At 38.0% G+C, this 24,887-nt stretch overlaps 2 protein-coding genes across 2 annotated transcripts in view; one reads left to right on the plus strand and one right to left on the minus strand.

Annotated features, from left to right (window-relative positions):
* LOC145985693 (BPTF-associated chromatin complex component 1) overlaps positions 1 to 22,777 on the minus strand; it is a 48,747-nt gene extending 25,970 nt beyond the window's left edge. Inside the window, exons 1-3 of the mRNA XM_083119762.1 lie at positions 22,537 to 22,777; positions 12,712 to 12,803; positions 2,146 to 2,247 (exon numbers count right to left, since the gene is read on the minus strand). Coding sequence (XP_082975888.1) covers positions 2,146 to 2,247; positions 12,712 to 12,803; positions 22,537 to 22,554 — 212 coding nt within the window. The 5' untranslated portion in view covers positions 22,555 to 22,777. The remainder of the gene's footprint in view (positions 1 to 2,145; positions 2,248 to 12,711; positions 12,804 to 22,536) is intronic.
* Positions 22,778 to 23,129: 352 nt separating this feature from the next.
* Positions 23,130 to 24,887, plus strand: part of LOC145984895 (lysosomal dipeptide transporter MFSD1-like) — a 76,877-nt gene continuing 75,119 nt past the window's right edge. Inside the window, exon 1 of the mRNA XM_083118268.1 lies at positions 23,130 to 23,328. Coding sequence (XP_082974394.1) covers positions 23,169 to 23,328 — 160 coding nt within the window. The 5' untranslated portion in view covers positions 23,130 to 23,168. The remainder of the gene's footprint in view (positions 23,329 to 24,887) is intronic.

The following is a 24,887-nucleotide window of genomic DNA, read 5'->3' on the forward strand; positions in this document are numbered from 1 at the left end:
AATTTGACTGCCACAGTGAAAAATCTGACTAAACTGTCCACACATTCCTTCTAGAATCATGAAAGGTTAACTGATACAGCCAGAGGAATATATTTCCAGGTTCTCTGGATAAGAACAAGTCAAGTAGCATATGTTTCTGTGCAAAGGACACATTACTCTTAAAATCAGTTTCCGACTGTACTGCCCTACAGTTTTTACGTGTCATTTTTTTGTTTTATATTCAACATTCAGACTGCAATTATTTATTATTATGTGACTTCAAATAAAAGATGAATTCTCTTTCAAAATGTTAAAAAAAAATGTATTTCCAAATTGATATGTATTACATTTCAGAAAAAAGCTAATACAATACTACTGAATTATATCTCTTGCAGTCTTTCTGTTGTTTCTAGCATAAAAACACAGTTTTTGTTGTGACGTTTCAGGAGAACACATGCTCCCTTCATCAGACATTTATTTTTAGTTTGATTAAAGATACAGTTATAAATATCGTTAAAAATTTTCAACAAAAAGAATCAAGTTGAAGCTTTCCTGGTGACGAATGATGAAAAGAATCAGTTATACAATGGTTACATCATTGTAACATAGCAACTTAACTGTGAAACAAGCAATCTGTTATAATATTATTTTAGATGAAGATTTTTATCACGTTTCAAAATTATAGATCGCAAATATCATCATCTCCTTTACAGAGATTCTTGATGTATTTAGTTACATTAAATTTTACCCCACTTGTCAAAGAGATAACTCCATAGTGCGTCTATGTTGCCATTCTCATTATTCAATTTTGTTCAGTGTTCTTCTGCAATAAATGAAGCTTCCCCGACATTCAAATCTATGTTTCCCGTCACTCTTTTCAAAACCATTCTCTCTTGAATCATGTGCTTCTCCTCGATGATGTGAGCTGACAAACCCATTCTTGGATTTCAATTTATAATGTCCAAATCATGTTCGTGTCACCTCATTGCCATTTTTCTTGATGCTTGTCCTACATAATCTTTTGAACATGAACAACATATATTATATATACCTGTGGTTTCCACATTTGGGACAGATTTTCTCATTTTGTATTCATTAAATGTACATTCTAAACTTATTGGGGATTTAAAAACAATTTTTTTTAAAAAATTGCAATTTTATGTGAAAATCCCTATTGGAATGGAATACAAACTAATTTCTTTTCAACAGATTTCTCATCTCTGTTTACTTTTCTTTCTTCCCTTAGTTTTCTAGTAACTTGTTTTTTGATTTAGTTAGTTAGTCTGTTGGTGTTAGTCATTTTCTTTCACCACATTGAAAAGCTTTTCTTCTTCATTCATGATATTGAAAAGAGCTATTAAAAAGAGAATGGTTTTGAAAAGAGTGATGGGAAACATAGATTTGAATGTTCTGGGAAGCTTCATTCATTGCAGAAGAACAATGGATAAAATTGAATAATGAGAATGGCAACATAGGCCACCATCTTTAAAATTTAATGTAACGAAAGACATCAAGAATCTCTGTAAAAGAGATGATGATATTTGGGACCTATAATTTTAAAGATGTGATAAAAATCTTCATCTAAAATACTATTAAAACAGATTGCTTGCTTCACAGTTAAGTTGCTACATGTTATAATGAAATGATGTAACCATTGTATAACTGATTCTTATTTGTTAAAAATGTTTAACCATTGTTATAACTGTACCTTTAATCAAACTAAAAATAAATGTGTGATGAAGGGAGCGTGTGTTCTCCTGAAATGTCATAACACAAACTGTGTTTTTGTGCATGTAATAACCTTAGACTACAAGAGAAATAATTCTACAATGATAGCAATAGTACTGGTCTCAATATTAGAGTTATTAATATTGGAGGTTATGAAGCAAAAGGTTCTAGATTCAAATTCTACACAAGGCATGAAGCATCATACTTGTTCCTTCAATTATTGATCAATTTGCCTTTTGTGCGCATCATTGTGATTAATTTGCAGATGTGGAAAATAAATGTAAATAAAATATGGCAATACAAATAATAATAATAATAATACATGATTATTTGAACTTTTCCTTTCTCATTCTATTTTACCTTTAAAGGTAACAGTATCCATATCACAATGTAACATTATGTGTACGAGATATTACTATTCTGAAAGATATCACTTACACGGTCCTTCCTTTGATATGTTCACTTATTTTATTAAGATCATCTCCAAATCTTTTGACTGCTAGACGAAGCATCTCAATTTCTTCATCTGTCCACTTACCCCTACATGAGAAACAAACACGACAATTTTTATAAGTGATATCTTGTCTGTTGTTTAAGTGTTATATGGAATTAAAAAACAACAAATATCAATGTCTCTTATCAACATGTTACAAAAATCCTTAAATTATCTGATACTTAACTGACTAATCTAACCTCAATTACAATGAAAGAAATCTTTGTTTTGGGACAGAATTTATTCCCTCAAAATTTTCAACATCTGTAAAGTAAGGAATGTTATTACTTTCCTTGGTGTATATCCTGAGGAAAACAGCCTTAAGGATTTTTTATGTGGCGTATAAGGACACACGAATGACAACAGTCATACATGAGAAACAGGAACGTCAAAACCAGATTTTCCTTGTATATGAATTACTAATTTGTCCTAAATATTACTATTTACATACTTTTCCCAAACTTCACTATGCATATTTAACAACTTTACATTAGTGGATTGCTTTATGCAAGGCACGCACTTCAGTAACGTTTTTCTTCATTATACTGATAGCGGGCACAACTGGCAGCTGACCTATTTTTGCAACATAGCGATATTTGTCCACCAATCGTCTTCAGGGGTGTGCCTCGATGAGTGTGAACAACCAGTTGTGAAGTAGAAGTTTTAGGGATGACATCACTCTTCCATTACAACATTGCCAAGCATACGCCTGTTTTTGTTAGTTATTTTTATTTGCTTCTTTGTAGTGTTTGGCTGTTTTGTGTACTATTGAACAACTTTTATCCAGTAACGGCGCTGATCAATCCCCCCCCCCCCCCACACACACATGTTTTATAATACAGTTGGCAACAGGCTGTGTATCCGACGCTCATTTAGTTGGAAATGCGAGTGGTATAATGCTTCACCACACCAAGTAGAACCTTAACAAAGCATATTACATACGGAGAAGAAATTATATGGGGAAGCCAAATGAAACTGGGTCAGCCACCAAAAAGTTTCATTGAAAATGTATTGCCTCAAAAGTAATCTCCATAACTGTTAACACATCTATCTCACTGAAAGTCAAAATGGTCAGTTCCATTCTTGCAGAAGCTTGTCGACTCCTGATGGATCCACAATTTCACCCAGTCGCATATGTCCTCGTCCAAATAAAACCAATATCCACATGAATGTCTCTCTTCAAAAAAGTGAAAGTGAAAATCACATAGGGAACGATCTGGGATGCAGAGAGGATGTTGAAGGGTTTTCTAACCAAATCGCTGAAGTGTATCCCTTACCAGATCGGAAGTGTGGGGGTGGGTGTTATCATGGAAAAGATGATGCAGTTCGATAGCATTCTTAAATGTAATATAGATCAATTTGGAAAGTGTTTGTCAACTCTGCTAGAAATTTGTACCGTTTACAGTAGACAAACTCTAGTGTTTTCAAAAATGCCTTCTACTGTGTGCTATGAAATGTACTGAAAACTAATTGTAGATCTACTGTATAGCTACAGTACTTCAACAGTAGGGCTACTGTACTGAAAAAACAATGTGAATTAGAGTACTACATTCAAACACTTTCGCTCGCACAAACTCGATTGAATCTCCGACGCTCGAATGATTAGCTCGAATATATAGAATATCAAATATCATTTCAATGTGACAATAATGCTACAAATATGTGTAACATTAGTGCTGGTAGTTTCAGCCCATAATCATCTAAGTTTATTCATTTTCATATATTGCTATGTATTGGTCAGATAGACTAAATTACAATTTAACATGGAGTTGATGACTATATTCACTTTAGTTTCAATTTCACTGAATTTTTCACTTCACTAAGCATATTTAAAGGCCCACTACCACAGACAAATTACTGTTGTACGTATACTACTGGGCTTCGAACATACACCGATCGTTTGCCTGTTCAAGCGTTATTCGCTCAAACGAAGAAACAGTAAATTCCGTAAGCCATCTAGCATTATCCGTGCAAACTATTTGACGATCGAGCAAAAAAGCCTCGATGCAGCACTCTAATGTGAATAATAATGCATAATATTTGCTACAATATGTTAAAAAATACACTATGTTGCCATTTGTCACCGGACACCCTATACCAGTACGTTAATCTGGTCGCAGCACCACATCAGTAACGTGTAGGGCCACCTTTCGCCACAATGAAGTCCTCAACCCTTCGAGGAAGACTTTCCACCAATTTGCGATGGGAATCTTGCCCCATTCCTCCTGCAAAGCGGCAAACAGCTCAGTGGTGTTTTTTGGGCAGCATGGCCTGGCTCTAAAGCGGCACTCCAACTCGTCCCAAAGGTGTTCAATGGGGTTGATATCTGGACTTTGGGCTGGCCAATCAAGTTTTTGAACACCCATGTCCTCAAACCACGTATTGATAATGCCTGCCGTATGACATGGAGCATTGTCGTGATGAAACAGGTATAGGCCAATACCGAATTGTTCCCACAATGTCGGTAGCGCAGAATTGTCCAGAACTTTTTGGTACGCATCGACATTCATGTTTCCCCGAACTAAAACAAGAGGACCAAGACCAAACCACGAAAAGCAGGACCACACCATGATGCCACCTCCGCCGAATTTCACTGTGGGTACGATACAGTCCTGTAAACAGCGTTCACTGGGCATACGCCACACCACCACACGTCCATCAGACCACCACATCTGATAGCACGATTCATCACTCCATAGGATGGATTTCCATTCTTCGAGAGTCCAATGGCGGCGTTCCTTGCACCACTGTAACGGGCAGGCTGTTATATGCAGCTTGGGAACTGCTGTGCGACCATGAAAACCAAGTGCGAAGATCTCCCGGTGGACAGTACGATAACTTGCAGCACTACTGGAAGCTGATCGAAACTCCTGTGCCACCATCTGTAATGACACCTTCCGGTTTGACTTCACCACACGTTTCAAACATCGACGGTCACGATCTGTTAATATTTTCAGTTTACTGAGTCTGGGTCGGCATGTCATGACCCCCTCTCGCTTCCACTTCACGATAACATCACTCACTGTTGACCAGGGTATCTGAAACTTGTTGGAAATCTCACGGGTCGAATGCCCAAACCTGTGGGCTCCAATGATCATCCCTCTTTTCGACTCACTCAGTTCACGTCGTCTGTCCATATTGTCTGTTGTAGCTGGTATGTGTATTCTCAACCAGCAATGCCTTTTATAGGTTGCATGATGTGTACAGACGATCCCGAGCACTTTTTGAGGAGTGTCCGGTGACGAATGGCAACATAGTGTAATTTACAGACTCAAAGAATAAAGAGTTTAATTTAATTCTTGCAACCACATTTTCGGTGATTTTGAAGGGCATTGGAAAAACAGTACATGAACTGAATTTCTACTGTTTTCCTAATGAATACTACTGAAGTCAGATAAATCTTAATGAATAAGTTAATAGAACTCTTTCTTAAGAAATAACCCAATCTTAAAGCAGCAGTAGTTTGAATATATGATCAGAGGCCTGCACAAGACCTGGAGCAGACCCGTTCGCGAGACATCGCTCCTGAAATGCCATGCAACCTGCGCAACATCCTCGCTTGAGCAGCTTGTCTGCCCACCTGCCCAGATCGTTCCTGGCAGGCATTGTAGACCCGCCGGGTACCCGCAGTCTTACGATACCTAGTAGGTCTCAGTTCGTTCTTTCCATCAACTGCAGACCCCTCCCTCTGCATGACGTAGTTGCTTCGAGTAGAAACTGCACCGGGCCCCACACCATTCTGCAGTGTTGCCAACTGCAATAGATTTTCACTACTTAAAAAAGGGAACTCAAAGCTTCGTAAGCCACATCACCAATGAAATGAGATTTACGAATGTTGCTACCCCCCCCCCCCCCCACACACACGCATTGAAATAGGTTTTCCGTGGCACAGGATCCATAAGTATATGTCGTAAATAACCAATATACGTATATATAGTGATATAGGGCAGGACTGAAATATGTCACGTTCGACGCTGAGGTCGCGAGTCAAACAACACACTGTTCTACTGCGAACACCAGGACCGTAGCCAGCCAGGGGTTTTGCCGTTACCCTCGTTTGGGGGAGGGGGGGCAAGTACTTGGATAAACGTAACAACAACAACAATCACAATAATAGTAATAAAGTAGCATGAAAGGCATTATTATCCTCATAAATCACGCAAAAAGGGGGTAGAAGTCGGTTCTCACGCATTTGTGTTGAAACAGAGGATTAGAAATATTTTTTTTCAACACGTCAATTTCACATTAGCTAATAATGGAAAACAAGCACACAAACTATTTTTGAAAGAAAGAAAGTGCATGATAAATGCATTCCGAATGTACATACATATGGCATGTAAAATTTCCATCTACAATATTTTCTTTTCACATGGAGCGACGTATTACATAATTAATTCATCCAACTCGTAACAAACCAACATTAATAGCAAATAATATCACGGGCCGCCATAGCATTCTCTGTTTTAAAACTTTTCTCACTTAGATCGTTCGGCGCTCAGGGCCGACTCCCGCTACCCCTTTGCTACGGCATTGAACTTGATGAGACTTGTACTTTAATGTTTGACCCCCACCCTGACCCCTCCGCTAGACAATTTCCGTCCAAGGTTGTGAGCAATTCACCCTGCCCCCTCTGGTTGCGCCACTGCGTGCCTGGTTAAGGCACCATGCAATGAAAAACAATTAGTTTTCAGTGAGGAGATTTTTGTTTGCTCGATCATTCATTTAGATAAATGAAACTGTAATATTGCGTGCATTTCCTGGCAATAAGATAAAAACTGCTTACGCTGAACTGAAATCGCTAAGTATATAAATTCTCCTTGGAGAAGAAGCTCCTCCTAGGACTTCGTAGGATTTAGTAGCTACGTAAGTAGGCAACACTGGCTGCAGCCGTCCACGTGGTGATGAAACACCTGGAGCGACACGTTGCCGGAGGGCTGTTTCCTTCCAGCAGGTTTTGCAGGTGCCCAGATCTTGATGAATGCCCAGGTACCTTGTACGCGCAGAGCGCCTTGAAGACCAAGAACCCGGGTAAAGACGCAAGTCGACTCGTTGCCGTGGGCAGGCGAGCAGGTAAACCTGTTATCGCGTGCAGGCAGGCAGTGGGTAGGTAAAAGGCAGACTATGCTGGCTTCTATATATGATCATATCACTTCTTCTTTTCGGCATGGAATTTCAATGGTAATTATTATGTTTGTGTAATGCAATTGCAGACATGAGCAATCTTCTGGTCAACCTAGTCGACAGTGTTTGCTTGTTGGTTTTTCAAGCATTGAGGGTCAGGTCTTTACTAATTTTTCCTGTTTCGTGTGAATATAGGAAGAACAATATGTCAATTTATGTCTAAAACAGTATGTTTTTCAAATTTCTACAAGTGCGTTAACCACAATGAAGCTACACACTTAAAAACGTCTTAACTACATTTTCTTTTGTGTGTGAAACCATTCCTGAGTAGCAAATTCCACATGCTATACCATACAATAATTTTAGTTGTTTATCCAATTATTTAATTGCATTTTCAGTTGCATAGAATTTTTTTTTTTTCATTGCTGATAATAGTACTGTTTTCACATAGCAATATACTGAACATAATAAGAGATGTTAGTTGTACAATTATGTTACTGAAAATAATAAGAATACAGTTCAGCTACTGAAAACAGTAGACACAGTTGGGCTACTAAAACAGTAGAAAATATTAGCAGTACAGTTCATCAACTGAAAACAGTAGGCAAGCTCAAAATGGTGGCACCACATTTTGAATGCACATATCACTAACCTCACTTGCTGCACAATAAACAAATAAAAAGTGTGTACGTGCACATTGTTACTGTGCTTGCCTCCTTCCCAACAGATGGTAGTAGTGTTGGTAAACAGCAATGTTGCCAACTATTGTGCACCTTGAGTTCTATGCATGGTGATCCGTTTTCATCTACTGGGCCTTATACTTACACATATACTGAGACTGCAAATGCACGTTGTTACCAGGATTCGGAATTGGATCTTAATACTTTGTTCTATATACAATGCTACTACACTCAAATTTGCTGCCAAATATGTATCAGTTGTTACACTAAGTAAACAAAAAAAAATGTTCAAAATTATATGCTTATGTATACTGTAGGGGCACCAAAAAAGGATAATAAAGCCAGATTTTTAAAAAGAAATAGGCATTTCTTCACATTAGATTTTCCACATACGTTGAATATTTTTCTATAGTGATTAATTGATTCATTTGCTTTATTTTACTTCGTTTTTCTGCCACTTTTGCAAAGATGGGGATGAGTGATGATATGATGAATTGACACTAACAAGCATCCATACCCAGGCTGGGATTTGAAACCAGTACTCCTGACATCATAGCGCAATGTGCTAACCACTCCACCACAGGGGCCGGCTTTTATATAGTGAATATAAGACATCAAAAACTACCAACACTTCACTGAAGGGATGTAAATAATATGACCATCAATTGTGGATGAAGATGTAGAACAAATATATAAAAATTATAATGGCACGTTCAAAATACTCTTCCTAATATTTTTCTTCATATGGAGCTAATTCAAAGTCTACATAGACATTTTCTGCAGAATTATTTTATGTTTTATTTTGTTCATTTGCAGGGTAGGTTTATTTGTTAGGTCATGCAGTATGGATCAGTATCCTCCAAAATAAATATTCATCATGTATTCAGTTTTATTCCAAAGCATGGCTCAATCCACTGAAAACCATGGAACATGATATGTTTGCAAGGCAATAATATTTTCTGCAATGACATTCTGGGAAAATAGATAGGGGTGCACTGGCCTTGATAAGAGAAGATTGTACATTGTAGCTTAGTATGATGTTATTTTCCAACAGTGAAGAATACCTACGTGGTATCCAAAAAGTCGTCAGATTAGGCCATATGGTAAAATTGATGTCTTTTGTTCTGAGACTGTTTGGCTGGATATGTTTCTGGAACAACTGATTGGTTGCAAAGGACCTGTAGAATGGTTCCCATGTTCACAAGTACGTAACATTCATGATCTGGCCAACTACTGAACCAGGATCAAGGGTGAATGCCACGCCATAATCCCAGATTATGTTCCCCATGTGCTCAACAACCCTCAATTCCACCTACAGACCTGTGCGGAGCTTAAAGGAGGACATATTGAGGTCATTGGGCATTACTTTTTAGATACCGGCAGCAAGAAAAAATACTTTTGGCTGTAGTGCATCATCCGCATGCGTGTCCGAATTGTGTACCCTGGTCCCGTTGTTGATGATTTTTGTAGTATGTATTTTTGTACAATTTGTTCACTATTCTTTTAGTGTTTATGTTTTGTTGTGTGGGTAAATATATGACATGTGGATGCGTTGGTATAGTGTTGGTATAGGCTGGGTTGGCTGATCAGTTCTGTTCTTGTTGTCATATGCGATGCTTCTTTGAATTTTCTGCTGTAGCCATTTTCTTCCCTGCTTATTATCTGTGTTTTATCCCATTGTATTCTGTGTCTGTTTTCCCAGGCGTGGGTCACTAGTTTGGATCTTTCAAAGTATCCCAGCCTGAGGTTTGTTTTGTGTTCCCCCACCCTCGCTTCAAGTGTTCTGCATGTTTCTCCAATGTATTCCCTCCCGCATTCACATAGGATGCTGTAGATTACTTTTTTTTGTTTTTATATCGGGTGTGTGGGGTTTAGTGTGGACCAGGTTGGATCGAAGTGTGTTCCTGGAGTGGAATGTAGTTCTGATGTTATATTTCTTGGTTATTTTTTGGATTCTTTCGGATATTCCTTTTCTGTATGGTGTGTGGATCGTGGCCAGTGGTTTTTCTTTTGGAAGTGGGTCTGTTGTTTCTTCTGTCCATATTATGAGGTTTATTATTTTGTGTGGGTAAGCTATTGGTTTTGAGATCTTTGTAAAGTGATTTCTCTTCATTGGTAAGGTCCTGTTCGGTTTTACATATGGTTTTTGCTCGGTGCACGAGTGTTTTTACTATGCCGGTTTTTATGGACTTGGGGTGGTTGGAGATGAAGTTTAGATATTGTCCTGTATGGGTAGGTTTTCTGTGCACTTTTGTGGAAAAGGTGTGGTCTTGCCTTGTAACTAGTACATCTAGGAAGGGTATAGTTCTGTTTTTTTCCACTTCCATGGTGAATTTGATTGTGGGTCTTAGGCTGTTTAGGTGTTGCAGAAAGGTGGGCAATGCAATGTTCCCCATGTGGCAAGACTACAAAAGTGTCATCCACGTACCTGAACCAGGTGGACGGTTTGAGGTGGTGTGTGGTTAAAGCTATTTCTTCGAAATGTTCCATATAGATATTGCTGACTATTGGAGGTAGAGGAGATCCCATGGCCATGCCTTCTTTCTGTTGGTAGAATATGTCATCTATTTGGAAGTATGTAGTGGTCAAGCAGAGGTTGAGCATTTCCATTATTTGTTCGGGTTTTAGATTTCCTAGTGTGGTGTCATGTTCTAGGAGTTTCCCCTGTAGGATTTGCAATGTTTCATTTATTGGTACGTTGGTGAACAGGCTAACTATGTCAAAGCTGACTATAATTTCATGTCCAGTGAGTTGTATCCCTTGGATACGTTGAACGAAATGTTCTGTGTTTTTTGTGTGTCTTGTTGTGTTTCCTGCGAGGGGGGTGAGTGCTGGTAGTAGAAATTTTGCCAGGTTGTAACATGGTGAGTCCCTAGTGCTAACGATAGGATGAAGTGTTATGTCTGTTTTGTGAATTTTTGGTAGTCCATACATGTGAGGAGGTTTGCTGTAATATGGATTGATTTTCTTTCTTATGTTTTCAGGTATGTCTTTCTTCATTTTTCTTACAGGTGCTTGTACCTTTCTTTCTATTGTTGGAGTAGGGTCCTTTTTTAGTTGGGTGTAGCTAACTGTTTGAGTTTTCCTTGGTGTGCTGTTGTGTCAAGTACAACTGTGCAGTTGCCTTTGTCTACTGGGAGTATTGTAAAATCTCTGTTCTTTTTGAGGTTTGTGATGGCTGTTATCTCCTGTTGAATGATGTTATTCTGGGAGAGCTATATGATCTAACAGACTACACGCTACCCTGAAGACGGGAGGCAGATTCAGCCTTCGAAACGTAGGTAAATCTCTTTTAAAAAATAACAGTGGTTAAAAGTCCAAAAACTAGAATGAATAATAGATGGTATTTTAAATTCAATGTTGATTTAAAAAGGATTGTTACTTGGTTGCAAAATAACCATGTTTATTAACTCCAATAAGCCATTCCTATTTTAATTCCTTCCACAGAATTTAACACTGAACCTTGAATTCATATTCAATTTCTGTGATGTGCCCACAGGAGGGTTTGAGGATTCAGGTTGCATCCACCCAAATTTTGGGGGAAATTTTTAATTTGTTTTTTTTTTTATGATGGAAATTTGACTGAATAAACAATACAGCATTGGACAGAAGTTGAACTTCATTAACATGTACTAATCACTTCGTATACTGCTAAGGGACGGGTAATAAGTATTATTTGGGGGGGGGGAAAGGACAGTGCCCAGTTCTTATTAAGTTTTAAATAGCAGGTGAATTCTTGTGGGGAGATTAAGCATTATTTTTTGGGAAGCACTATAAAACTTATAATGACTATCAACGTTCAGTCTTAGATTATAACCGGAATTATACTGGGGGGAAGATTGAGCATTAAATTGGGGGGGACTCTTAAGGGGGAATATCCACATTTTGGATATCAATGTTAAGCCCTAGATTGGCACAGAATTTCCATAGTAAGGGGGGGATCGGACTTCGAAGTTCGGGGAGGGGGGGGGGGGATATTTAGCACTTTGGTACAAAATCCATGTGATGTTGATTTAGGTTGTAATTTTTCTGTATCATTTGGAAGTCGCATGGTATCAAGTGGATTTTACTCTGGATTATTGGCTAAGTGGGGTGGCGGTGAATGTCATAACCATTCGCCTTTGTTCTTTCACTCTAAAACAAACATAGGATACATGAAAATGCAGTGAAGTAAAATGTAGCACTCACTACTAAAGAAGAATTTTTCTATCTTATCATTAACTTGTGGGCTTTTTAACATTATTTCCCCTTCAAAAAACACTGTATATATGTAATTTATTTTCTGATATTTCAAATTAAGTGTCTAACCAATCAATTTGCTAGCTTTCTGCATGTCGAAAATTTACAACATTTTAAGACATAACTGTCGACCACTTGACAAGCTATTTCATCCAAATTAAAATCAGTTACTATATATTTATCAAAATAATTTTGGGGGGGATTATGATGAACAAATTTGGGGGGGAACTGTGTCCATGGACTTAGGGTGGGATGGGCACCCCTGGTTAAAGATCCATGGATGGTACTAGAGAGCAATTTATTATGGTCAAGTTCTCAAGTCACTTGATGGCATAACTAATTAATTAATGTACTATACTTCATGTGAGTCTACTGTTACTCAGGAATAACAACAATCATTTATTGAATTATCGTTTTTCTTAACAATGTTTCCATTAACAAAAAAGAAGGAAAGAAAGAAAATGAACGTACCCTGCAGGTGAATCAGCTGTTGGATGAAGTTGCATTGTAAGCTCACCCAGCTTGTTGAAAGCCGCACCAGCAGCAGTGAATATTTCACCAACCTGAAAAAAAAAAAAAACATTCTTAACATGGTACTGTAATATAGTGGAACCACAAGAAAAAAACCTGCGCAGACGCACGACTCCTGTGCACCGCACTCCCACGGGGAGGGGAGGGGCAGAGTGGAACATGATTTCTTATGGCCCGAGCTGAATGGAGGAAAGGAAAGGTGCGTGGAGATTTTTCACTCGAAGGTTTTTTTTTTCCTTGTGGTTGCTCTATACTAATATGGTCTGACTGTCATATACTGGATATATTTCCTCCGAAAAAGCTCTGTGCTAATACATACAACAAAAGAAAGAATGTTACACTTTCTACAAATGTCAAAAATAATTCACACTCGTTTTAAACCTTTCAAACTTTCCTCATCTTCCTACAAACCCTGTGAAAATCATCCAGCATATGTAAGTGAGATCCAGGGCCGCCGTTAGGGAACGTGAGGCTCTGTGCGAACTGTATCCGCGAGGCCCTTGTATTATGAAAATTGAAAATATCGAGATCATCAGTTTTTCGTAAAATTCTACGCTAAAGCAAGTATAGTTATTAGTATTATTATCTATTGTCATACCAACGTGCGTGTTCATCATATCCCCTTTTACCACCAATGAAATCTAAAATTTGACACCCTGTAGAGGAAGGTGTCATCAAGGTAAAGAACTTTTCTTAATGACTTTTGCTGATTGAGACCTTGTTTCTGCGCTATAAGCCCTAGAATAAATATCCTTTGTGTTTGCAGCCATGTACTGCAAATTTATTATTTAAAGCCGATGGTCACTCACCTGAGTCTAGAAGCAGCAGCAGAACTAACCTATCATCTGGTGCAGAAGATGAAATACACATTTCCTCGCAATTTGTTCCTACATTGCCACCTTGCTCACAGAAGAGTTAAATTTAAGATCACCACTGCCACTAGCACTCACGGCTGCGACTCACCACCAACAACGCTAACATTAAACCCCAGGATTTTGTCATTATTTCTGTTTATCCATCGTGGCGGAATTTGAAGCAAACGGTATTTAGAGATAGTAACATTTTTTCGAAGTCACCCTTCTAACTTTTTAAAAACATGTCCCCCCTTCTTTCCTTTTTTATAGCCTTTTGGAATCCTGACTAAAATTTACGAAATTTGTTTCGTTTCCAAGACATTTCATTTCCCACATTCGCGATTATAAATGAAATGTCTTGGGAACGAAACAAATTTTGTAAATTTTAACAGTACTGTCTCAAACAAGAATCACAAGGAAGTTATAGAATGATTTCATTGACTTGAAACTTGTTGGGACTTAGGCATAGAATCTGGCAAAATCTGCAAACGCCCCTTCTCTGGGAGGGTTTGTCAGGAAATAAAAATAAAATATCTCCAGATCTTTATTTCTATTCATCTGAGGGTAAACATGGCGAGCCAAGGCCCTTTGGCCTGCTCACCGCCTGCCTTGAGAGGTCTGTTTAAAAATCCCCTTTTTGGAAATGGATAGAGCTGTAAAGTTTGACGTCAGAGGGGTGAAAGGTCGCCACAGAAAACATAGAACGTGCCTGCTTAGAAAATGTAACAGGGCTGTAGCCAGGTAGGGGTCAGGGCGGCTCAGCCCCCTCTGAAATTTGGTAAAACTGCTTCATAAAATTTGTTTCCTGTGAAAATGTAGACAGCAGATATTATTTTGCTCAAGACTTGATCAAGGTTAAATTCACATAATAAAAAAACAAATATCACATTCTTTCATCTGATTTACGAGCCGAAGTCAAAGTAGCGGGAAGTAATTAGAATATTCTCTCGGCTTCAGCTATGTGCCGGGGTGTGTGCAAGATATTGGGGGGGGCGTATTAATTTGAATGATATTTCTACATTTTCTGTGTCCTCTTATTAACTTAATAAACCCTCCCCCCCAACACACACACACATATGTGTAGTACTGTTAAACGTTTGAAAATGGACTTGCTTTTCAAAGCTACCGCTGATAAACCGTGACCCCCTCCCCTCCCTGGACATAAATTCTGCTTACTGGCCTGAAGTGAAATATGCTTGTGTATTTTTTTATTATTATATTCGTTTGTTTCTTCTGAGAAGTAAATCTGTCCGCAAGTATATGTTGAAACTACTATAGTGGAACCACCAGCAAATAAACCTGCGCAGACCCACGACTCCTGTGCACCGTACTCCCACGAGGAGGGGAGGGGCAGGGTGGACCATGCTTCCTTATGGCCAGAGCTGAACGGATCAAGGTGAAGGTGCACAAAGAATTTTAGCTGAAGGTTCTTTTGTTTGTGGTCGCTCTATAAAATATAATTTAGAAAACCTGATATTTATGTTCCATGTTTCCTTCCGACAAGAAGTAGCGAAATCTTATTGAAAAGACAAATTTGAGGTGGGAAATTGTAGATTTGCCCTTTATTTTCTCACGAGAGTGCTACAAGCGCTGTTTAAAATCTGAAGTGCTTTAAGTAGCATCCTATAAGGAACTAAATAAAGATGAATTGCTCACCTCGAAAAGCCCAATGAAAACACAATGAAAAAATCTTGCAAACTGAGTGCTGTGCAATCACAAGTAAGAGGCAAATGATTGATTGTGCCTGCAATAGGACTGTTCTCAAACGTATGTTTATTCCACCTTTTCTTATTTTGCGTCACTTTTCTGCCTCTTTAAGCAAATTGAGCCCAAATGATGGTTAGATGAAATTAAAGAAGGAACGCTCACAAAGAAACACCCTTGCCCATCATTAGGTGAAATTTATGGATACTCACAATGAAATGAAATTAATCACTGAAGTCCAGGCCAGGATTTGTACCCGGAATTTTCGATGGGGTTGACCGCTCAATCACCTTGACCACTAAGATGGGATCATGTCTTAAAATCATAATGCATGACCTTCTTACCAGAGAACTCAATAAGAATGCCCTAGATAAACTTTTCTTGCAAACTTTGTGGGATGGAGAATTTTCATTAACAAAAAAGGAACCTGAATGATAAGCGCACAAATAAACTTGCGCCACAAGTAATGTAAACAGGTAGACAAAGTCATGTATGATTTACAACCAATGTATTTACCAATTTATCGTGTAGATGATGGCCTTGTCTCTTCCTCTACTCGACTATTACAAATTATGACAAGTTGTTAAACTATATTCACAAAGTCTTGCGGGGAAAACAATAATAGAACAAACGTAATTTGTGGTTTTCTTGGATTCTGAACAATAAATATTATGAATATGGCAAATTATTCTAAAAAATAGCGACAGCATTTTTTGAGAACTCGATATTTAATCATACTGGGGAGACATTAATTATGCAAGAGCACTGAACGTATCCATAATTTTGCAGTTCTTCACATTAATGCTGCTACAAACAACTCCAGCCCTCTGACGGCCAGGGCGTGACCCGTAGTCTGCGCATCGAGCCCCATCACCGCTGTTTTCTGCGTTTGGAGACCGGAGACCATCACATCATCTTTTCAAGAAGCTCCTCAATTGTCCTCAAGAAGCTGTGTCAACCCGAAATTTTAGGAGTTCCGACCGGGACCACTCGGTCTAAAACCAGAGCGCTAAGCACTATGCTACGCGGGAGCTATCTTCACAGTAATAGGTATGCTTTAACTAAATTATTTTTTTATCTAAAGTAACTTTTTTCTAATTTCATCTACCATCGTCATCACAATCAGCCCAATAACAGGATAGTGCGTCTTCTTATCATTGTGGTGCCCATTTGCCTGCTTGTTTTAGGAGTTTTTAGTGCCTACAAGTCCGCACCCATACTTAATACTTAAACGAGAGTGTTACGTGCTCTGCACTATTTGAAGTACCAAACACTCGAAGACAGTTTCATATTACCGGCAGAGAAACCTTGCTGCAGTTGTAAACACGGTGGTTTGAAAAGAGCCCAAGCGGTCCTTCGGGACTTTGATGCTGCCTCTTCTTTTCATCTTTTCTGAAATTGGCCAGATCGTAAATTCTAGACCCTAAAATGTGTTGTCCCTCGGCTTGAAGAGTAGACAAATAACCATTTTATGGTGTCTGTCCTCTGTCGAGCAACCATATATGACAGGAAGTCGAGGAAAGTTTGATTCACAAATACATGGCTGTTCCTTGTCGGCGAATTCTAACTGATGGCTTGACAAGAATGGACACTGTTGTCCCTTACGAGAAATTCAACTCTGTTATGGTGAAATTTTTCACTTCACAGGAATTATGTTTTTCTTCCCTCTCTTCCCTTTATTCGAATTCAATTTCGTTAGCACGCACAAGAAATTAATGAATTACTGATCTAGAAGCGCAAGGCCCCCTGTGCGGTGGCACGCGTCGCACACCCCTAACGGCGGCCCTGGTGAGATCTGACTGATTCTGACTTAATGGTGTTTAGAAAAGCATCAGAAATATATTTTAAAATATGTGCTAAAGTACTATAACATTTGAATACACCACAATGTTTTTTCTGCAGGTCTTAGAAACAATACTGCCTGTGTCACCACAGCAAAGTAACTGATGAGGAGTACTGGAATCTTATATTCTCACTAAATAAGCACTGTGCGTGTTTACCTATAGTTTTGAAAAGTTTTACACATAGCATCTTTCGGGTCCATGGTCACATTCTACACCCTCGATTGCACAAGGATTTTTCTTTTCATGAAGATTGTGTGTTTCAAATTGTGAAGAACAAAATTCGGTAACTGTTCGATCTCCGGTCAACAGATTTCTTCATTTTTACAGATAAAACTACTTACGAAAATGAGTTTCTGTAGCATTTTCAAAGTTCGTGGACGTATTTTCTTTCATCGTTGAATCTATTGGACCGGGAATTCATGTATTTTTGAAGAGAAATATATTTCCGACGCACAAATGCCATTGCTTGCAAATGCTTCCTCTACGAGTTCCGGATGTTGCATGTGTTCAACGACGTAATCCCCTGTCAGTGTTTTCAACCACGCCATTGTTTTGCAAGAATATGACAAAACGAAATATACATTCCTGATATTACTACGACCCCAAATTTTACCTATGTTTGCCTAACCTAACTGTGAATGGTATTTGGGACTATGCAGGAATGTTTCGTGGGGCATTTTTCGAACTATGTTTGCCTAACCTAACCTTACCGTGAATGGTTTGTGGGGCTATGCAGGAATGGTTCGTGGGGCATTTTTCAGTTAACCCTAGTACCAAGTGCATTTCTTGGAACTAGAATCACAACGTGGGGTCACCTATGACCCTACATTTGAACTAATTATTTAGGCATTGAATAACATTTATTCTACTTGAAATAAGGAAATTACTTACATTTGAGTATATTAAGTTCAAAACAGAAAGAAATTCATCAAAATGTCAAGTAATATTGTTTACAGAACAATGTTATTAACAGTGTTTTTTTTTTTGTTCATTTTAATATTAAGCATTTGTCTAGGTGAATATTTAGTTTCTTATTGCTTATATCTTCGCAATATTTAACTTAAAATAAACAAATCACTTATATTTGTGCACGTTAAGTTCAGATAAGAAAGTAATTAACTGTAATACCACACAATATGATTTACGTAACATTTTCACCATAGACGAATAATGTACACAAATTACAACGTGGGGTCGTATGTGACCCAAGAGCCTATAACTCTGAATATAAATAGCGGGACAAAACTTTACAACCACTAGTTTCGAGAACGTATCAAGCAGTGAAGGTACTAGAAGCACCAGCTTCCTTGATCATAGAGGTGCATGCGCAGAATCGTTTTAGTAGTCAAGCGTGTCGCCCATGACCCCACGTTGTGGTTCTAGGGTTAAGAAGGTTGGAAACACTGCATACCCACTCATGATCCACAGCTGTGCCGTCCATATTGTGTTACGGAAGTGGGTAAATTTTTAAAAGCTGGGAAACTGATGTCTTCAAATTTACAGGAGAAAGAAAGTACTTACGTAATTGAGTTTCTGTAGACTTGTGATAGGTCGTACAAGTGTTCTCTCTCATCGGTCAAGTTATTTCACCGTTAATTCAGGTTTGTATGTTGATTATTCACCGGTAATTCATGTTTTTATGTAGATTAATGTCTGCCCGATGCACGGAACATGTTTCCTGTATTTCCTCACAGTACGTCAACCGGATGTTGCGTGCGTTACATGACGTAACCTTCCGGTCAGTGTTTCAAACTACACGTTTTCGTAACTGTATGCACGTTGCAGAAGGTAAGAAACGTACGAAAATCTGCATCCGAATGTGCATGACCGTGTTGTAAATCTGTGAAAGATGATGTGTGCAGGATGCATCGTGAATTTGGACGGCATGGAAGATGCAGTAGATTTTGTAATTGAGCATGGAATTGTGAAGCAAGAAGCGGAATGTGATAAATGTGGGAGTACATGTAAGTTGCACATTGGACCTAATGGCAGGTGGAGATATTTGTGTATGAAAAGAATCCAGGGATGTGGGAAAATGACCTGTTTACATCTGTAAAAAACAAAGCAGAATATATGTTATCCTGAAATGAATTATGTTGAATTTTTGTGATGTTCAATAACTATTGAAACTAAGTTTGCCTTACCCAACATAACCTAACCTAACCTTGTCGTGCATGGTTAGTGATGAACAGGGCCGGTTCTACCGTACGTGCATTTGCACGGGGCGGCAAAATGTATAAAAAAATGGAAGCTGCATTATTTGAGGCAGTTTGGTCTTCTTGGGGCGGAGAAAATTCAAATTGAATCCATTTGCATATGTAGTATAAAGCAGAAACGGATGAGAAAAGCAATGGTTAACTGCGAAGGAAAGCGGTGTCGAAAGTTTATATTAGTTGTCGTCTTACAAAAGCAGCTATTATTGTTTTGTCAGTGAAAATTGTAAACAATGTCTACTGTGCATGTGCGGTGCCAAGTTACAACGCTATCTATTGTTTGATCGCACACCAGTCCGCCAGTCCTCAGCCCCCGCCCCCTGTTATCGAGGTTTGAGTTAAACTGACGTGTCGCATTCGGTAGTCGGAAATAGAGCTGCATTGTTCTTTGACGCGTTGATCGCGAAAGGAGGTGATGATAGATATTCTATTGCCAAATCGCACAAGATGCAATAGCAAGTAGGAATATCCGCTGTTTTTGTCGTTGCTGGTTGCACCTCATTTACGATCTTCACGGTATAACAATAGTGCAGTTAGTGTATGTCGTGTGTGAGAACGCGCACGCATTTGAGTGTGACAATGTATTGAGATGAGAGACTTGTGTATTTGAGCTGTGATTAAAACAACCGTTTTGTCAAGTCATTGTAAGAGATTTAAAAATTATTTGTTTCACTTGTAATTGTAAACGGAGGTATGTTTGATAAAAGGAAAACAAAAACTCTTGAGTGTAGAATATCATACACGCAAACGAAAAACATAGTTTTTCGAAACTGAAGCTTATTAAAACTTATTTACGTTTCACAATGGGCGAATCGTGGTTAGAAGGACTTCCCATCATCTCAATTGAACATGAAATTGGTCAAAAATTAGAGTATGGTTCTGTTATTCGCGACTTTGCAAATAGAAAAGCTAGAAAAGTTCATCAACTTAAGAGGGAAAAGGTACAAAGTGAATAGTGTAATCATGAAGAAATGTTGCGTGCTACGGAAGGGCAAAAACAAGGAAGATTAATTACTCGATATCTCAAACATGGAAATTATTTTCGTTAAAAAAAGCTAAATCCCTTGTTAAACAATCTTTCGCAATGCAAAATAGGTTAAGTATGAATGTCAACAATTACAGAATAAACGAGTTACAGACGTTTCCCGGCTTTGAAAATTTTACCATCCCACCTTAAACAATCTTTCGCAATGCAGAATCGGTAAGTTCGAATGTTAAAAATGACGAAATAAACGAGTGAGAGGTGTTGGCCGGAGATCGAACGGGTAATCAAAATTCTGGAGAGCGGAAACAAGTATTTACGACTGTACAGCTGTTTAAAGTTGAAATGTAGCCGTTTGAAGTTGCGAAGTGGAAGTCTACTTGCGGCCATGTTAGTTTCGTTGCACATGTACCGATGGATATATGTAAAAGTCTGTTTTTCAGGCTATACCCCAAGAAAGTTCATAAAAATCGCTGGCTCCAAATTTCCCGCCGATTCCGGGCTCCACCTCTGGGGTAATTAACCTTCCGCCCCTTACCGCTACCACAGACCTGTCTTCTCTATAGAGTCCCTTTTAAAGGCATGTTTTAATGTTATAAAAATTTAAGTTTCGTCGCACGTAGATCTCTAAAAATTACCAGAACGAGTTTACAATATCGGACCACTCTCCAATTGCTATTAAATCTTGCCTACTCACTAATTGAGACCTCCTAATCACGAATCTGCATGTAATAATTGGTGGTCAAGTACAAAAATGTAGAGAAAAACAAAATAAACTATGTTTCCCTAACGTAACCTAACCTTACCGTAAGAACAGCAGGTCCACTGAAGAAGACATTTTCCCAACATGAAAAAATCAGCGTGCAATACACCGTTGCCAAACGTACCTAATCAAACGAGTCCACATTCCTAAATAATAATTTTTCATTGTAGGCCTAACAGGCCTAACCTAATGTCATAGGCATTCCTCAAACACAAGGTAGGAAAACTGTTGTGAGTGTCTCTCGCCATTCTTACATGCTGAACACAATGTAACTGAGAATGTAACAGTGTGGCAACGCTGGATACAGCATAAATAATTGGGTCTCACTTATCACACAACACTTGACCAACCTTGTGTTCTGACGTCAAGGCAGAAAGCTTTTCAATTTTAGTGTGTTTAGTTCTCTTAGCGTAAACAATATTTTTTTGTCGTATTTATGCTAATGGAACCTAACCTAACAGGCCTAACCTAACCTTGTAGGCATTCCTCGTCTGACGTCGGAACACAAGGTAGGAAAACTGTTGCGCAACAAGAAATGCGAAAGAAACATGGTTGTCAATTGCTTTGCATGGAGAATCATCGTGGTATTTAACAAGGTTATTCTACAACTTCTACACGTTATTTTACAATTTCCATGCTTGACCGCCAATTATTAGATGCAGATTCGTGATTAGGAGGTCGCAATTAGTGAGTATGCAAAATTTCATAGAAATTGGAGAGTGGTCCGTTATTGTAAACTCATGACAAATTACCTTCCGCGCTAGTTTGAAACTACCTTTCTTAGAAGAAACTTCATTTTGGACGAAAATGTTTGAAATGTGTTCGAAATCGAAGGTGTAGGATGTGACCACGAAGCCCATCTTTCTTTAAAGCCACTGCTGATTATGTTAGAAACAGGTCTAACAATTAAATTGCTTATGGATTATAAATGTGTATACATATGAAAAAGTACTTACATACACACGAAACACACACACGGACAGTAACGAATCAGTGACAATGTGAAAACAAAGTGCGAAAACTTAATATAAATAATAAACATTACATTCTAACGCACGCAACTCCGTAAATACAAGTTTATGGGCTCTAAAACACTTCAAATTGCTATTAGAACACTAAAAGCTTACGATAAAATGGGATTTAAAAAGATGAGTACTCTTGTGTTCCGTACCAAAGGCAAAGTACAAGGAAGATATATTTCCTGGCATTACATTAATTGAATCTCATGTACGGGGACGTAATATTCGGGAGCAGGCTCGTAACAAGATCTGCATGATAAACTCCAAAATTAGCGCGAGTTAACTTCCTGCTAATCATTTCTTATTTTATTGTTAACCAACTATACGGTACTTCAACTGTCAAAACTAATTTATATTAGATAGTCTTTACAGCATTTTATAATCACCTTGCTTGCTGAATTCATTGTAAATTATGCTCCAGGTATTTCGAATTTGATTTTTGCGCCATGAAAAAGATTCCTCCAGTTCAAATGAAGCTCAAGCTTCTTGAATGCATTTTTCTTTCCACCAGCAAACAAACGCTAATAAAGTAACAGCGATGATAATTTTCAATCTTCGTGTCGGATCAAAAGATGATAGGGGTAGGTAGTTTACTGGAGAAGAGGAAAAGTGGTTAAATTCGTGATGGGAATCGGGCTATAGTGTCTGTACATCAAACAAATTATAGTTCAAATATCAATTGGTCGTTGTACCTCGAAAGCATGTCTTTCGCTACAGGTATAATTATGACATTGCATATTAGGCAAAGTGTCCAGCAGTAGGTTTTTCTCTTTAATGCAATGCTATGCTTCAGAATTAAACAAAAACGGCCAACGAATCAAATAACAATTCTGCAGCAGTAAAGAGTACAGTTCAAAGAGACATAATCTCATTGTCATAATTGTGTTCTATCTCTTAGATTGAGATTCTAAAGGTGAATTTAAGTGACAATGAACAATTTGGCTGTATCTCATCCGTAGTCTGCGCCCCCTCCCTGCTGTATCAGTTCAGTTCAGCTTCGCGCTGTGCGTGATTCGAGATGGGAGAAGAAATAGGATATTCTCAAATTAGAGAAATTCCATCTGAAGAAAATATTAATGATGAGCGTAGATCAACACATGGAAGGCTAGCGTGTTGTGATCCATCACATACTGTTCATAGGTTTATTGCATTAATTTTTATGTGCCTTCTTGGTTTTGGTAAGTTGCAATGACACAAACAACTTGATTCATCTCAGTAATTGTCATATCTTATCAGAATCAGATATATATATTTCAACATAGCCTGAGTCAAGGTTGTTTATTACCTTGTGTTGCTATATTAAATTAAAATGTTTCTATACGTCTCTGTAAGACACATATAATATAATAGAATACTTTCTTGGTAATGAGACAACAAAATTGCATGACAAGTATATAAATATTAATATAAAAAATTACAAAAGAAGGGAAAATTAACAGTACGTACGTTACAGTTGATAAACTAATGATATAGTGATCTTTTTAAATTTGTGTTGCATAGTTCGTGCAAATTTCAGAAGACCCGCTTTCATAAAAACAGAATGTAAACTACTAGAGTCAATTGTGGTGGTGTAAATGGGAGTTTTAATGGAGCATATACAGAATACCGGAAGTATCTTCAATTGCTTTCAAATTCGGCATAGTGTCTAATTTTGACCTCATAATCACGAATCTACAGTTAAAATTTGGCGGTCATGTCTAGAAAAGTGGGTCCGTAAACAGAGTAAGCACCATTGATTTATGAACAACTATTTTTTGGGTTGCAATGATTAGTGTTTCAAAACTATGTTTATGATCAGCCTTAATTTTCACTATCCTTGCCTAAGCTAACCTAACCTAACCTTACATGAATGGTTCGTGGGGTGAACATATTTTTCAACTTTGCGCAATACGTCATTTTCTCACATGCGAGAAACATGGTTTCCATCTTGTTGCATAGCGGTAATTGACAAGCTTATTTGCAATTTTTAACTGCAAATTCATGATTACGAGGCCAAAATTAGTGAGTATGCCAAATTTTAAAGTAATCGGAGATACTTCTGGTATTCCTAATATAGGGTGTTTTTTTTAGTGTGATAGAACTGTGAATTGGAATAAAACACATAAAAAAATAAGTTTGAAGCCAATTGTGTTTTCATTTGAAAGATAACTTTCTGACATTTACTTTTTGAAAGTAATTTCCGGCATATGTCCACCATGACTAGCTGTGATGAACCGGATTCGATCAGTCCAATTTTGAACCACTTTTTTAAGTAATTGGGGACGTATGTCGTTAATAACACGAGTTATGTTGGCTTCCAAAGCGTCAATTGTTGCTGGTTTATCAGCATACACCAGATACTTTAGATATCCCAAAGAAAATAATCCAGTGGCGTTAGGTCACATGATCTTGTGAGGCCAATTCACTGACAGCACCGATATTTCCCAAGTGCTCTATACAGAACATTGATTTTGGAAATATATTTCCGCAATTTGTAAATGTTGTTGCGGCGTCAGTCTTTCCATGATCATTTGCCAATGCTCACTGATCTGAAATGACAAAACAACATGTCATCAAAACAAAACAAATGACAGCTATCCCTATCGAAAGTTCTATCACTCTTAAAAAAACACCTTATATATATATCATTTTAATGAAATATTGAGCTCTTACTGTTGCTTTGTTTAATAGATGTGTGCGACTTAGCAATGAAATTATACTATGTGGTTCTACACACATTTCCTGGATGATTTTCACA

The sequence above is a fragment of the Lepisma saccharinum genome, chromosome 3, assembly GCF_977018435.1.
Source record: "Lepisma saccharinum chromosome 3, izLepSacc3.1, whole genome shotgun sequence".
Taxonomy (NCBI): domain Eukaryota; kingdom Metazoa; phylum Arthropoda; class Insecta; order Zygentoma; family Lepismatidae; genus Lepisma; species Lepisma saccharinum.